Consider the following 16,818-nt stretch of genomic DNA (forward strand, 5'->3'; position numbering starts at 1 on the left):
AATGCATAGCTTCAGATTTTACAGATTCAATGTATTTTTCCAATGGGTTACTGCTTTAGGAATTTTGCTTTGGTTTTGGTTTCCATGTGTCCCAGTACAATTTTTATGACACTTCTTCCTTGGTGTAACATGCTTAATATTCTTTCAATGGCTGAAATAGTTTAAAGGTGAAATACAGATGTTTTACTTACAGAATAGAATCAGAGCTATATGATAATGAGAGTGAAAATGATCTTACATTTATATAGCACTTTCATCCAAGAGGACCTGGAAGTGCTTTACAAATATTACCAACAGATTTAAAATTACAGTGAAGTGCAGCCATCTATGGGTTGAAATACGGAAATTAGTTTACAGTGTAGCGTCACAACACAACAGTTTAGGTCACAAAGAAAGAACGCTGTTTTCTATTAAAATACTATAATATAAATAATATTAAAATTACAGGGAGCTCTAAGTAAGCAAATTGAAATGATCCAAGATGGAATTTGGCAAAGACACCTGCGTGAAAGTGAACACCTTTTACTTTTACCAAAACAAAATTCTATGGGAGCTTTAATAATCAGGTGGCCCAGACCGCAGTTTTACGTCTCATCTGAAACATAATACCTCCAACAACACAATGGCAGCATAACGCCATTGGTTTACTCAGAGGGAATAATGCCATCTCGTGATCACCAATACCACTTCCTGCAGCACCTATGGGTATGGATAATGCAAAATGAAATGAAACAAAAGTGTCAGAAACAGTTTATAAAAATGGCACATTTATTGCTACAGAACGGTCATGTACATGACGGCATCGAATAACTACAGATGAGAAACAGGTAATGGCCTACACCAAGCTGTGTATTTTTTTTTTTGTTTTTTTGTTTTGTTTTTTTATGTTCTTGAAGGAACTCCAGCACACAACCTGTTTGGACACTTCTACAAATCAGAAATACACCAAAAACATGAAAAAATCGAGGCACTCAGCCACACATTGAAAACAAGGTGTAACTGTTTATCTTTTTTTAAAAATCTTTTTCCCTTTTTTTCATTTTTTCCCATTTTTTTTGTTGTTTTGTTTTTACTGTTGTAGCTATGTGAACAGTCGCAAAATTTCCCCTGTTGCGACCTACAACTAAAAAAAAAAAAAGCTACCATACCGTTTCATCTCAGTAACACATGGTAAAATAACATCTTTTAAATAGTAAAATAAAGTAACAAACTTTTACTCAGAATGATTCCAAAAATCTACAAAGAAGAAATATTCAGAATCTGACAATTTTTTCCCATAATATTCATGGTATAAAAGGATTGCTCCTGTGAAAAATAAGCCAAATATATTTTTTATTTTTAAATTTAGGGTTTTTTTTCCTACTAGGGTGTACTACAGTCTATTTTATAGCAAAAAGAGCACTAGACAAACGAAGCTTTATAACAAAAAGCCAGGCACTGATACATGGTAAATCTCTGCTGTTTTTTTTTTCTTATGTTCACTTAATTGCATCACAAGTAACAAGAATGAAAAAGGCCACAGTTCATATATTTTCACCATTACATAAGTCTATAATACTTGAAATGAGTATGGTCAAACCAGCACTGCACAAATATGAATCAACTTCAAGTCCCATGATAAAGAACATGTCCTTAAAAAACAAACAAAACATAAACAAAACAAAAAGATAGGCCCCAAAAGGCCATGGTGCCCCATGTGTTGGAATTAATCATATTCCACCTTTTTCTCCCCCAGTCAACCAGTGGTCCAATTTTTATTTTTTGTGCTTGTTTCCGCCGAAATCTCTTCATTCCTGGCAATATACTGTATAGTTCACTTCTTGACACAGATCAGATTCTGCCTGGTGGATACAAAGATGAAACTTTCCTATCCCTGACTCCCCATCCTCTCCCACCCACCATCCCCCCAAAAAATCGGAAGACTGAATCAGTACAAGTTGCATCACTGGTAGGACTGACAGTTGTATAAACGTTAGTGTTCCTTGCAGCTACACAGAAGACAAATGGTAAAAAGTTCTAGATGAACAGATTCCCTATTCAGCATAGCCATAAATTACTTGAATGTGGAGGTGGATAATTTATTAAAAAGCTGCTATTTTAGTCAGTTTCTTAAAGAGTTTCTAAGCCAGGTTTATTACCATATAATACACAGCCTTCTACAATCTTAGTATCATCAGCTAAATACCTGTGACAAATCCAGCGTGGGACACTAATTCCTCCCTTGGGATGGGAAATAATGAAAAGAAAAAAAATCAAACACTATGCATTTGCTTGTTCATTTTTTTTTTAATCTCAGACTATCTAGAATCTGAGTGGTATGAAGGCATCCACACAGTTAAACCTAGTGTGGATGAAGGTTTACCTTTCAAAGGCTATTTTATTCCTAAAAGGGAAGTCTGCTATAAAATCCCCTTACCGAGTGATACAGTTCACCAAAGCTGGTGGGTAAAAACTGAAACTTCTACTCAACTGGAGTGAGAGACAAATGTAAAGACAAAAAATACACAGAAAACCCTACTCCAATTTTTGTTAAAACTGTCAATAAAGGCAAACATTTATTTTTGTTCAGATTTTTTAAGAGTAAACATTAATTTGGTTTTATAATGCATTTTCTGATAATAGTTATCAGAAGCAAAGCTCTTAAAATTCTCCAATAGTCAAAGGGCTATTTTCATTCCCTAAACCTGATGTGTACACGTATAAATAAAAGCGAATATGATCTGTTGGGTTATAACTTTCCTGCAAAAAATATGGTTTGTTCATTGTTGTTTCACTCTTCATATCATAGACAGTATCAATGCATATGATACTGATAGAGAGAAACCTTAAGGATACCAGCACTCAAAAGCAAAGTTATCATTGACAATGAGTGAGATTAATCTTTATCACACCCATTTTCATATAAACTAGGCCTGTTAAAAGACCAGCATTTTTAAAATAATATTCATTTGTAATTCTGAATTAACCCTTGTGCCTGCTGCTCTATTGTGTATACCTAATGATGTAATCCACCTCCACATTTGAGAAACTTATCGACAAATGAAAGCATTTAAAATTTTCCCACTACCGAACATATTTACAGATTTCAACACGCACACAGCTAATCAAAATGTTTATGGGTATGTAGAAGGTGATCACATGTTAACTATCATATTTGTTCTTTACGTTTTCAGAAACAAACATAAAATTCAGATTCTTGTATCTCACTATTTCATTTAAATGAGACTTTTTTCAACCACACAGATTGTTTTTAAACAAAAAACTGATACAATGTATTAAAACACATAATAACAAGAGTCTACATGTAAAAATATAACTTTTACATACACAATTTCAAAATAATGATACGTTTGCCATTTGTTGCATAAAATTTACAAATGTATTTTTCATTACTATATAACTGGCAAAACAGGAGAACAGATGGAACATTTAGACCATTTTGATGGATTTATGGCATTTACTCAGTGCTGATAGGTGGAAAATCTACTTGAACAGGGAGATTTTATTTAAAATACATGCCAGGTTTGTGTGGCTGTAAAAATAGAAACTAGAATTAGAGACAAAAGGATGCTGACAAATACTTAACTAGGAGCACTATCTGTTAATTGTACTGTACACCAAAGTCAATCATTATAAGATTCACTATGGAAGTTGGTTCAGTTGTGCCCAGACTTCAAAGCTAGTTGTCTGTTGAGTTGCTGTGCCATAGTTTGATCTATGTTACTATTAAATATGTTAAGTAAAAACTTCATTCATACTGGCCAGAGAAATACTGTACTACCCACCCACCCCCTCCTCAAGAAAGTGCAACTTAATGCTTTAGGACTCATAAGGCTTGTTATAATGTTGCATGATGACTGAATATTGGCATTTTGCAAATGAAGGAGGAGGCAGCAAGTGGTCTACGTTTAAGTAATCCACTTGAAAACAAGAAAAGAATGAAAAAAGAAAGTCAATCAAATCTGTCACACTGCTTGCAATTTTCCCAATTGATGGTTTTCCCCCCCAAAAAATCTGACCGTGTATTCAGAAACGCCTCACTGCACACTATTTAGGCTACACACATAGGTAACACTTCAACTGGTTTGTTAAATCACAGCCACTTTGATTATGTAATGTTTCTGATGATATAAACATTGGAAGGCACAGTGGTAACATTGTAGCATTCTAACCTTGTACCTCTGAAAATCCCAAAATAGGGTCAACAAGAGCAACATTACGATTCAGACAAACTCATTTTGCCACGTCTCAGTAATGCAGCCTGTAATATCTACACATGATGCGACTTTAAAGTCCTGTGTTCCTAAAAGACTGGAGAAACAACTCTCTACCTACTTATGAATGAGAAGCAACGTCAGGGTCAGCATTTCAGCCTGCACTACCCCTCCAGAGACAGAGTTGGCACTACAGGTTACAATAACAAAAACAGGGGAGTGGGACAGAAATAAGACCAAAAAATCCTTATTTACAGTAAAATCTTCTTTTTAAAAAAGTTAATCAGTACTATTTTTTTACAGGAGCAAAAAAGTCTGAAACAAATGAACAAAAGCTTACCATATTCACTAAATTTTTAATATATATTTATATATATATTTATATATATATATTTGTCATAGGTCTATAAGATCCATCTGTTCCTCCTACCCTAAGGAATGGCTAATGTCATCACTTCAGTTTTCATTAGGACGTTTGCTGGTTTTGTAAATATCTGGGCAGCAAAGCTTCCCTTTTAATATCCAGTAAGTATAAACACTAGCTGTCTAGCACACCAACAAAAACGTTCATTTTTTTCTTCAGAAGTACACTTTTTCATTATTGCAAGTTTACAATTTTAAATTAAATATTTTTTTTCAGACTTACAAATTAATTATATTTTTTTTTTCCAAAAGAAGTTTAGGCACAAATGCATTGTCCCACAGTGTGGAGAAGATTGCCATTCAGTCTCTAGGCTGTGCATTTACAGCTCGTAACATACTGCTTTAAACATTCTGAATGATATGTTAAAGAGAGTCGTCCCTCAAGTTGCACTTTTTGCTTTTGTTTAATAATCGGGAATGCTGAAATCTCTTGCGTCTGTGATTCTTAACTACTCAGACTTGTCTTATATTACAAAAAAGGGGTTAAGGAGAAGTGTTTATGTGGGATTAAGATAATACAGCTGTTAAGGAAGTGGTCTCTTGTTTAAATGAAGAAATGTGGCAACTTGGACCTGTGAAAGAAGTGAAAAAATAAATCAGTCAACTATTGTTGAATAGACACAACTTTATCTTCTTTGAATAAATGATTTGAACATTTTCTTGGAAATCTAAGTGCAGGTGCAAGACGATTAAATTTAAGTACATTTTATAAGGAGGGGCCTAATTTTATTCCTAGTTGCACATATGCAACGATAAGAACGTAAGAATGGCTATATTGGGTCAGACCAAAGGTCCATCTAGCCCAGTATCCTTTCTTTCAACAGTGGCCAATGCCAGGTGCCCCAGAGGGAATGAACAGAACAGGTGATCATCATGATATCCATGCCCTGTCGCCCATTCCCAGCTTCTGGAAGAGGCTAGGGACACCATCTCTGCCCATCCTGGCTAACAGACATTGATGTACCTATCCTCCATGAATTTATCTATGTTTTTGAAACTCCCAATCTGGTCCAGAGTTTACAGAATGATTCTGTATTAGATGTCTTTTGCAGAATTATTTGTGTATTCATTGTGCTTTGGTCACTGCTGAAAATGAACTTGCCTTTTTACATCTGTCCCATATGATTGGATGCATCTCCCATTCCAGGATGGGGTCCTGCCAAGGAAAGTGGAGGGGGATCTGAAGACACTTTCTCTTCTTCCCTTCTTTTCAGACATGCTGCTTTAGGGTTCAGATTCCTTTCTGTTGAATTGAAGCAAAAGGCCATTTCAAAAATGTTAAGTTTTATACCAAAATGATTTGTTCACTGAATTTGCATCTGACACAATTAATTTATCAGTTACTTCTTATAGATTTCCAGTATACTTTAAAAGCTTTAGAGCGTGTTTTACAAGTGAACATCCAATTTTCTTTATAACATGAAGTCTTTGTCATTAGAATATTCCTTTCAAGGTATAGAAATTTAAAGGATGGCAGTTTTGATAGAGGCATGGTCTGCTTGCAGCTCAGTATGTAAGCTTTGCAAATACCTTCATGTTTATGCAATGGCCAAGGGGTTAGCCAAGCTTAATACTACTTAGAAACATCTTGGATCTTTTTAAGTAACTCCAAATTTGAATATTGGGAATATCAGGGATGTATGTCAAAGACTAAACTGTCTTCCTCATTTTCTCATTAAGGTCAGACTTCCAAAAGATAATTTCAAAAATGGACAATAAGTCTAGAACCACAATGTTGAATTGGAACCCCAGATCCCTGCACTCCCAAACACTGAGTTAGTGAGCTCTGACTTGACCTGAATCATGCAGATAGGACGTGTCTCCATAATATGCTGAACTGAAACCTTGAAACCCAGGAACTTAGAGGTACAACACCTGGATTGGATGCCAGATGTCAGTGTTGTAGGCTTGAGTGCATTTTTAGAATAATCTCTGTATCACCAACTATTACAGACTGGTACTGTATGTTAGACAGGCCTGGCTAACCTCAAAAGAGTTTGTTTTAACATGACTGAAGAGCTAGAGGAATTGAAGAAGATGTGGTAACATTTTCTGGCGGTTGGTAATTTACAGGTTGACTGCCTTGTCTTCTTTTAGGTAACAGGAAGTATTTTTAAATCAGATTTTTCCACATGGCACATTAGGGTGTAATACTGTACATTTTGTTTAGGAAATATTTTTCAAGTTTAAAAAAAATTGGTAATTTCTCAATTATTTTTGCCTCCTGGTTCTGGGAATCAGGTTTTCCTGCTGTGAATGTATTAGTGTTTAGCTGCAACAGCTTTGGCACAGACAGTGCCAATGGGTTAATTTACTATTGTTTCATTTCATGTACTCTCACACAGCCTTGCGACTCTGATCAGCCAAAAAAGGAGATGGATGAAAAGCAGGCTATTGACATTACACTTTATGTATTCCAAAACCAAGGGTTCTAAATCTAATGGAAAGCAAAAGGAGAGTTTTTCTAAGAACTGGAGATAACGACAAAACTAAAGAATTATTCTTGCGCTATTATACATGCATTTGCGCATAAAAGTCTGTTTTCATCAGTACCTACAACAGCTTACAATGATTCTTGAGAACTAACGGAGCTAAATGCTGCTGGATATATAACCTGTTGCAAAAGAGCACTGGCAAACTGACCTCTGACTTGCTGTTCTAAGCTGAGGATGACAGCCACAGCCTGGTGTAGAATCAGGAGTTTGGTTTGGGGCTTGTCACTCTTCAGATGGAGTTGTACCATCCGGCCCAACTCCTTGAAAGCCTCATTAATGTCACGCACGCGTAGGCGCTCACGAGCATTGTTGGCCATTCTCCTTTCCTTCTCTCGCTCTGCCTTCTGCTCTGGTGTAAGGTCTTCATCGTCATTATTGCTGAGAGACAAAAGGAACAGGGTATTTTCTAATGGTGTGGGAAAAAAGTAATGCAGACTTTTTAAACAGATTTCATCCTAAATCACTGCTACCTAGGCAGCAATTTTCTGGCTAATTCTAACTTGCCAGTAAGCCTCCGCTCCATGTACAATATATTATTTGCTGATAATCATATTTAAATCTCTCTAAACAGTTTGCTCTGAGTAGAGCTCCTGGGTTTGTACTGAAGCCTTTACCAACTACACAAAACAGAATACAACGGCCTCTGCTAGTAACAACAAGAGAAAACAATACTTTTCAGTAACATATTTTACAAAGCAGCACCACAGCCAGTATTGTTATATTTGCATGCATGACAAATCCTGGGAACCTATGTAATTGATATTTTAACTACAACTCCTTTACATTTCACATTGCACTTTGAACTCACAGTGAACACACGAGTCTTAAACCAAATCAAGTTCCAGTCATTTTTTTATATTTGGTATTCTTAAACAAGGAATATAGAAATCGTTACGGGTCTATGCAGCTGAAATTATACATAGCCCTTGGGGTCATTGAACATAAGGGAAGAGAGACCTTTTGTGCAGGACTAAAAGGAAAGTAATAGAATGTCCTTACCAAGGAGCTGAGGAGTTAATGTAATGTGCTAGATTACTGTCTTGCAAAACTAAAAGGTAGGAGCAGAGCAGGATCATGTGACTGTGATTAGTGACGTGCATGCAGATTATGCCTTTTTTACCCTACAATTCTGGGCATGGTGCCAATGGCTACCTATCCCATTCCCTATCAATGCCATTGTGAGTGGGTTCATGGGTCAGATAGAGGCCCCTTACTCTTCTATAATTGATGGGTGGGCTACTTTATCTGCTGCTATCTGATAACGTGGTATAAACTGGGACTCTCAGGCCTGGGCAGCTCAGAAATAACAAACCTCAGCCAGAAGGGGGACACCACAGACGTTTTTCACTTTAGCTGTCTGTTGGGCGATTCTGGAAGGACCAGCCCCTGTCATTTAGATGGCTGGGGGGGGGGGGGGGGGTGGCATACTGTACTTGGATTGGCAAAGTCTGATGCTACCTGTGTTAACACAGACTTGGAAAGCCACGTAAAGTTGGATTAGGAAGCATACAAGCACTATCAAGTGGCAAACAGGATGTAGAAGCAACATAGTCAGGAAGGCCCATGAAATTTCTGTGTAATTTACAACTGGATAGAGTCTTAAGTTTAATTTCTGCATCATTTTGGGCAATAAAACAGGTTTCTATCCTAAACATAATGACAATAATTTTAAACTGAACACATATTTTCCAGTGACTCAGTGGCTAATACATATTTTAAATTGGTTATGCAAATATATTGGTAAGTTTAACAGCCCTAACACATGTATTTAGAAGTATAACTAAATAGCAGGAGTAACCTTTTAAAGTTGTAAGGTTCTTAAAAACAAAAATAACAGTTTACAAAAACCTCAAAGCACACATTAATATGCATAAGTGATAGCCTATTTGTTAAATTAACAAGAACTGAGATCATCACCCTGCAGCAGCATAAAGGTGCTTTCCTCTTGCCATATCATACAGGACCATGAAAGCACCTCGTCTAAATATGATTTTTCCAACACATCATTTATTATGAGAAAACCTCAAGTGTCATACTTTTTACTCTGATCAGAATAGATGTGTATGTAATTAATATTTTTAAAAATCAATGAGTTCCTGTCTGAGAATAATGAAGTCCTGAATTCTAAGGGTTTGTTTTTTTTTAATATATATGCTTGCTCTGTGCTACCGAACTAGTGTTTCTGGAATAAAGATGATTGATCTTATTCACAGGCTTCCCATTTTCAGAGAGTATCCAAGACACTGTTGTTTTGAAGGGGAAGTGACAGTCTCAAACCCGGATTTATCTTTTTTAAAAAAAAAACCAAACCAAACCAGGAGAGGATTTGAATTTCAATTTTATTGGTATTCTTAGCTTTGATATAGGACCATAAGGTGAAAATCAAATGCTTGATTCCATACACCAGGTCCCAACATAGAACTCAGCCTTGACAGGCCACTAGATATTATTGTAGTAGGAAACTTCTCCTTTATCCTGGTGGTTAGTGCTTAGGGCTTCTATGAATGTGAGTAACATTCACCAAGGACATAAGGTCCAAGATGATAAAATCCAAGGATATGTCTTCACTAATACTTTGTAGTATTTTATATAGCATGCAGAAAATATTTAGCCCCAGTGGCAATCCAATCATGCATTTCATGGCCATTGATGCCTGCAGGGGAGAAATGTTTGTCTATATAAAGATACCAAGCCATTCTTGGGAGCAGGATGTGATATGAAGACCGAGCTTCTCCTAAAAGCTAGATAAAGGGCTGGCGTAAACAGGCATAGCTCCAGTTAGTCCTACGAAGCTATGTTGATTTACATTAAAACAGGATCTGGCCTAATGGATTTATTTAAAAATGTAAGAGACATCAGTACAATATGTTGGACACTGGTAAACTGTCATGCAAATGTGATTTGTTCTGAGAACCATACATTAAAAAGTGAAAATAAATATTTTATTCCAATTTTTAAGCAGAGGTCTGGATGAAAAGCAATCTGCTAAGCATATTTTAATCTTAAACATCAAACATGTTATATTGGGGATAATTTGCTTAGTGTCCAATTTCATGATTTGAAAGGAATTTTAGGAAGTCCTGGAGTACAAGTATCTGAAATGATACTGTTAGTACTACCGGAACAAGCCTTCAGTTTCCTCTTAGGCTGTGGTTTTACCTGCCAGGAAAAAACTCATGAGTTTCTTCCTGTTCTGTTCACTTCATCAAAATCCAGTAAAGGAATTAAATGAAGCGACACTATTATATACTGTTACCTAGATCTTGACCTAGTAATTGATTTGATATCCTTCTTGTCATCGTCTAGTTTCTTGTCCTCAGAAGACTTTGTGTCCTGGAGGTTTTCATCTCCCTCGTCATCAGATTTGATTTCAGAGCTGCCTGAAGATACACTCTGCCCTTGCAGTCCAGTTGGCATACCTATGGGAAAACACAGTGATTTTCTGTTACCAATGTTTAAGCAAAGGTTTGAATGCATTTGCATGTACGTTCCTTATTAATGCCACCTATTGTTGGATCTGTGTTCCCGTCTGTTCTTACAGCCACTCATTTGGACTGACTGGTGTAGAAGGGAGTTTCAAGAATGCAGCTCCTGAAACCATTTTTCAGCACTGGCTTTAAGGCTCAATTCCACTTTGCAATCTTTCTGGAATAGATGATAATTTCACTGTCTACCAAACATCAACTAAATTGCAATTAAAATCATAATCATGGAAATCACACACCTCATGTTCTGATTAAGAACCCAAGTGCCTATGAGCTATTACACTAAGCTTTTTTCCTTGAGCAATGATTTAACAGGAAATAGTAATAAAAGACTGCTCCTCTATAGCACCTTCCATTCAAGGATCTGAAGGTACTTTACAGATTCATTAGCTTTATCATTCCTATTTTACAGAAGGGAAACTGACACACAGAGAGTTTGTGATCTTCACCAGTCTCACGCATTAAGCCAGTGGATTGGCTGTGTAATAAGACCTAGAATTCCTAACTCCCAGTTCTTTGTTTAAACACTAGACAATGTTTCTTCTTCTTTAAAAAATTCTTAATATGCCATTCCCATAAAATAATCAAAATACCTTAGCCATGAAGAATGAGTAAGAGCTTGTAAGCCATCATAAAAGAAATTTTAAGTTGTTTCTTCCATATTTTAATTGTAAAAATAGCAGCCTCTAGGAATAAAGATAGACCCTAGATGTACTCTAGGTTCGGTTAGTTTCACATGTATTTTGAAACAATACTGCATCTATACATATAAATCTTACAGGATTCACAAAGCACAGCAAATACTGTAATACAATTAAAATCACTTTGGTATTTTACCTGGCATCTAACTGAAGTCAATGGAAATTCTGTGTGCAATGGAACCGCAGGGTCTTAAGTTTACTCTTTTTGATTTTGCATCCTAAAACATTTTCTACATTTTTCTACTGCTTGACTTATATTAGTACTAGAACTTGCTGTCCTGGGCTAAATTGCTTGGATGCTTGTAATTGTGATTACTAGAGCGTACCAGATAGGACGTCTGGATTAATCAGAACTCTATATCATGTTACTTCTGACTCTCTCCTCCCACTCAAGTTGCACTATAGTCTCATTGTGTATTTGAGTGATCACTACTATGAATCCAAGTTGACTCAATTCCAATCACTGTAGCATGTATAATTAAAGTTTCTAAAGAAAAATTTTTATATAAATATACAAGCATTTAAGACTGCTACCTGGAAGAGTCCTGACAATATTTGGGTGTACTTACCCCTGTATGGATCTTGGGGTGGATTTAAATCAGGGGAAGTAGCAGACTGAACTGGCAGTTGTGGAACTGGAACCTGATTTGGCACAAGCGAATGGCTGCCACGCAGACCGACACCATCTTCACGATGAGCTCCAACCTGTAAAGAGAAGAGTCACTGAGTTTAAGGTGATATGAAGGTGAATACGGATGTAACAAGTTCCTGAGACAGTGAAGAGAGACTAAAGGGAAAGGCAGACATTTAAAAATAATGTTCCCTGTAGCTTTTTCACTAGAGGGCGCCGATGTACTGTATATCTACATAATATGCAAACCACTTAACACTCACGAAGATGCTGTGCAACACATTTAGTGACAAATATGGCAGAGTAGCTCAGGCAGGTAAAACGTCAAATTGTCTCCCAGGGTGCTGCAGTGGAGCGCACTGATTCGTACCCATCTGTCTTCTATCATGTCCGCCAACAGATCTGACAATTATCTTAATGCCCATATGCTTAATTGTGGGCTTCTCAATTCCCCCATTGCTATCGGAAATCCTGCAGGAATTTAAATTTGGCATTCAACTTTCATTTCAGGGGATAAGATTCTCAAGCCTGCCATTTTTTCCCCCATAATGCCAGCTAAGGCTCTGACAGCGGAAGCTATAGCAGTATCTGACACAGCCCCTATTCGGCACAGATATAATGAAACATTACCTGGCTTTCCAAAGCTAGAAGCCCATTCCAAATTAATGTTCACTGTATTTCATTAACCATAGAGTTCCAAATCCAAAGGGGCACCATTCCTGCCAACACCACGACTCCGGGTAATATACCAATAAAGGTTTTATTAAACACACCAGTAATGCCATCATCTTAGCTGACAGTGCAGGCACAATGAAAATACATCCATTTTTGTCCATGTACACTGCTCATTGATGCACTTTAGTCATAAGCTAAAATTGTCATATAATTAAATACAATGGATGGTAAGGAAGGACAGTTATTTACTTCGAGAGCAGAATTCTCAGAAGCTGTGAGTGGATAGGCACTCTGATTTCAAAGAGCCTCGATAGTACACCACTGGAATTGCAGGGAGCAATCTCTTACATTTCTTGCGTTACGACATTCCTTAAAGCCAAATAACACCTTGAATGGTATAAACCAACATTTCTACACGTAACAATGCTCATTCTGGACGTTTTCAGGTGCTGATCCTACCATTGGATGAAATGTGTGTCCACAGATTTTGCAGAGAACTCTAAGTGACTCTTCATTCTCAAAAAGTATTATCCATGGTCCAGTACTCCTGGAGTATTAAAAAGACTTAGGAGTGTTTCTAATCAGACTTACAAGATAATATAGTCTGATTGTTACCAGCAAGGCAAGACCACAGTAAGAAACATAAAAGAGAACATTTCCAAAGGGGACTCAAGGAAAACTTTTTTTTCAGACTAAATTCAGATAACCAAAAAGCCAGTGTAATATAACAGAGATAAAAACACTCCCCTTTTTGAAACACTTTAATTTTTAAAACATGATATCTCAAGAGGAGACTTTGGAAAATTAGTACATTTACTCATATATTTGGTTACAAGAAAAAAGAAGGTGGTGTAACTTATGAGTCTAGAGATCTAAAATGCCACCACCACAGGAATAGTGTTGCACATAAGATACAAGAGGTTTCAAGAATCTCAAAGATTCAGGAGAGAAATTCAGGAGCACCCTGATAAAAAAAGGGCCCTTAAGAGCAACTTCTTATTTGTGAAAGGAAAATATGGTACTTTTTCTGGAGATGGATAGAGTTTAGGTTTGTAAACTGTAGAGGTTTTCCTGTGGTAAATCTGGGGGGGACAAGTGTAGGAATCCATTTGGTTTCACTCTAAATGATGACACTTTCACTTAGAAAACAACCACCAGACTTCTTTTGAGCTACTTGAAGGTGTTGATATACTTTGGCAGACATGTCATCCCATTCCAAATGTCTACCTCCTTTCGGCCAAATTGTAGTTGACATTAAGACTGTAACTAGGATGGCTAAATCCAGGACACATGATTCTGAGTGTTCATTTTGACTGAGTTCCCTAATGTATAGTCTATGGTTTTATTATAAAACAAGGAGACATCGCTGAAAAAAATCCAAAATTTACAAGTCGGAAGATTTTATTGAAATCTTGAATTTAGAGAGAAAGGGATGAAATTGTTGACAACTATTTTAGTGAAAATGACTTTTTTTTAACCAGTTCTAATAAAAACTACTAAGAAAAGCCGCAGTCTTCTCCTCTTCTTTAGCTTCAAAAGAAATTTTGGAAGTAATATCATCACATTTCTCACAAATAAATGGGCAAGTTTGTCTATTTATATTTCCTCTTTTACCGCCCACAAATCTAGCAAGTCTGTTGAAATTAACAAACACTTGTTGCAGTGAACTGGCCATAAGCCATACATTAGGGAAAGACCTGGTTTTATCATCTGTTGATCCACTACACCAATGTACTCAACTTTGCCCAGGAATGGCTATCTCACTGTCTGTGATATGAATAGCAGTCAGAAAGGTCCATCTGGGCATTGTAAAGCTTCAGACATTGGGGCCTTCAAAACATAAACAACTTATATCTTCCCTGGCTAGGTTCATGAACTGCCATAGAGTTTTGGCAGGGCTGAGTTTGACCCAAGAACATTGACTCTATTCCGCTCTGTTCATGGTTATAAAATATAATTATGTGACCATCTGCATGTTCTATCTTTTTGGATATTTCATTTATGAAAATCTGTAGCTCCTTTAAGACTGTTCAATGCCAGGACACTGTACTGTACCTGGCACTCCTGGAGGGGCCAAGAGATATACTATGAAGGTTCTTCAGTCTATTTTGGACGCATCCTTTAGGATAACTTGGGGATTAATCATTTTTCATTTTATCTCTCTCTGTTCCCACAGTCAGTTATTTCAATGTAACCAAACAACGTATATAACTGCCCATTTTGTGTCACTTTCACACTCCTCTACCTTCTCTTATGTCTTGGACTTCTCCCTTGCCTACAATGCCTCATTTTCTTCAAATCCCCCCTCAAAACATGCTTCCTTCCCTGAGTTCTATAAACCCTAGTCATCTCCTCAAAAACAGTTAAAAAGAACCATGAACTACATCAACTTATGCTTAACATCACTGCTTTATCACTGCCTTCTGACATTACCCCTCTCTTTCTCACATCTACATCTATTTCAACTATAAGCACCTATGGTCAGGATCAACCTTCGGTGACTTTGCTAAGCCCAGCATCCCATAGTTGTTGCTAGGTAAATGATAAATAAATAGCATAAATTCATTGCAGCAGTGGCTGAATACTTTGATGTCAGCATTAATCCAATCAGAGCACTTTATCAGAAGTAATGTGGCTTTACTGTCTTTTGAGATACCTCCTGACGTAAAATGAACAAGCACTTTTATCCTTCAGTCCTAAGCACATAACCAGTCACCTTGATTTGAAGGGGCAAAGACTGTTCCAGAGATACCACACTGAACTTTATTTTTATGTAAAATGTCCTTTGCATTCGATGTCCTGAGAGCCACGATGAATCTCTTAAATTGGAAATGGAAAGACAGAAGAGTGGAACTGATCAGAATATGCTATGAATAAAACTCTCTTCGTCTTTCCTTTGTTGCAATGTGCCAGTCATAATTGCTTATATGAGAAAAGAAATGTCATTTTGGTCTACAACCTGATGTTCTGGAACTGAACACTTTTCTTGCTTGGTGGGCAGTTCTGAGGGGGAGTGCCAGCATGTAAATGGGAACTGTATAACCCCCCCTTTAAATATATAAGGTCAAATTTTCAAAAGCACTTAAATGACTTAGAGCCTAAGTCCCATTTTCAGAAGCAACTTAGGCACTTTCATTGACTTTCAGTGTAATGTACGCTCCAAAGTCATTTAGATGCTGTAGAAAATTTTTACCCACAGACAATATATTTTACTGATGTATAAAAGTGTGCCAATTACTATTGTATCTAGGTGCATACGCATATACACACACACTGTAAGACCAAAACCAATCTATACATCTCTGTCGAAAAACCGAGAGTCTGTCAAACCAATGGAGGAAGTGAATTTCAGTCAACTGTACTCCACTGAGAACATTCTGCCATCAGATATCAGATATTCATATCTATCAGCTGTATGCTAAAGCACATCAGCTGATCTCTACAGTTGTAAGAGAACACAGGAAAAGAGACAGTGGCTTATTAAAGTAGCCCTTAAAGTTCAAGAATGCAGTTAAAGTTCAACTGAATGCAGAAAGAAAACAGTCTTTGATGCACAGACATGACCAGCGCTACTAAGCAGAGCAGATACCATATTAGATACTAGCTGCAACTACAGATAGAAGGACCTTCGAAGATTGCCCTATTTAGACAGGATAGCAATAATGATAAAGATGTTGATTACTACAGTAATGAAAGGAAGAAAGAAAATCATGATCACCCTACCTTGTGCTGACAGAATAATATACTAATTCATATACTATTCATATACTATTCATAATAATAAATTATGAATCTCATTTGCAAATGGTGGACAAGTCCTTCAGCAATAACATCAGAAGCAAATGCATCTGCTATCCCCAACCAATGAGCATCTTGTCTGTGACACAAACAACAGTTTTTCCCCAAGATAGAGAGAAGTTATGACTCATTCCCCTGGCTCAGGAGTGAAGATCTATAAATAATACTATCTTTAGAGAATCAAGCTCAGTTTGAAGTTCTATTAATACTTCATTTATTGACCTGTCTTTAAACAGACCCCTAGTTGAACATTTAGGAGATGAAAAAAAACCCAAAGTGAGTATGGGCTCTAGTATTTACATGTAACTCTTTGTGTTTATTTCATTTAGGGAGTCATAATAACAAAAAAAAATTATTCTTGAGATTTTTCAGCTAAAAGGAAATATCAGGAGGTAG

General features: G+C 36.7%; 1 protein-coding gene across 16 annotated transcripts in view; it reads right to left on the reverse strand.

The window, feature by feature from the left end:
- Positions 1 to 745: 745 nt before the first annotated feature.
- TCF4 (transcription factor 4) overlaps positions 746 to 16,818 on the reverse strand; it is a 315,108-nt gene continuing 299,035 nt past the window's right edge. For 13 of the 16 annotated variants that reach the window (XM_073343585.1, XM_073343588.1, XM_073343590.1 and 10 more), the window contains 5 exons: positions 11,888 to 12,023; positions 10,389 to 10,551; positions 7,281 to 7,510; positions 5,740 to 5,880; positions 746 to 5,209 (listed from right to left, as the gene is read on the reverse strand). In XM_073343585.1, coding sequence (XP_073199686.1) covers positions 5,744 to 5,880; positions 7,281 to 7,510; positions 10,389 to 10,551; positions 11,888 to 12,023 — 666 coding nt within the window. In that variant the 3' untranslated portion in view covers positions 746 to 5,209; positions 5,740 to 5,743. The remainder of the gene's footprint in view (positions 5,210 to 5,739; positions 5,881 to 7,280; positions 7,511 to 10,388; positions 10,552 to 11,887; positions 12,024 to 16,818) is intronic. The other 3 variants (XM_073343582.1, XM_073343597.1, XM_073343596.1) reach the window with 1 other exon arrangement.

This window comes from Lepidochelys kempii, chromosome 5 (assembly GCF_965140265.1).
Source record: "Lepidochelys kempii isolate rLepKem1 chromosome 5, rLepKem1.hap2, whole genome shotgun sequence".
In the NCBI taxonomy this organism is placed as follows: Eukaryota; Metazoa; Chordata; order Testudines; family Cheloniidae; genus Lepidochelys; species Lepidochelys kempii.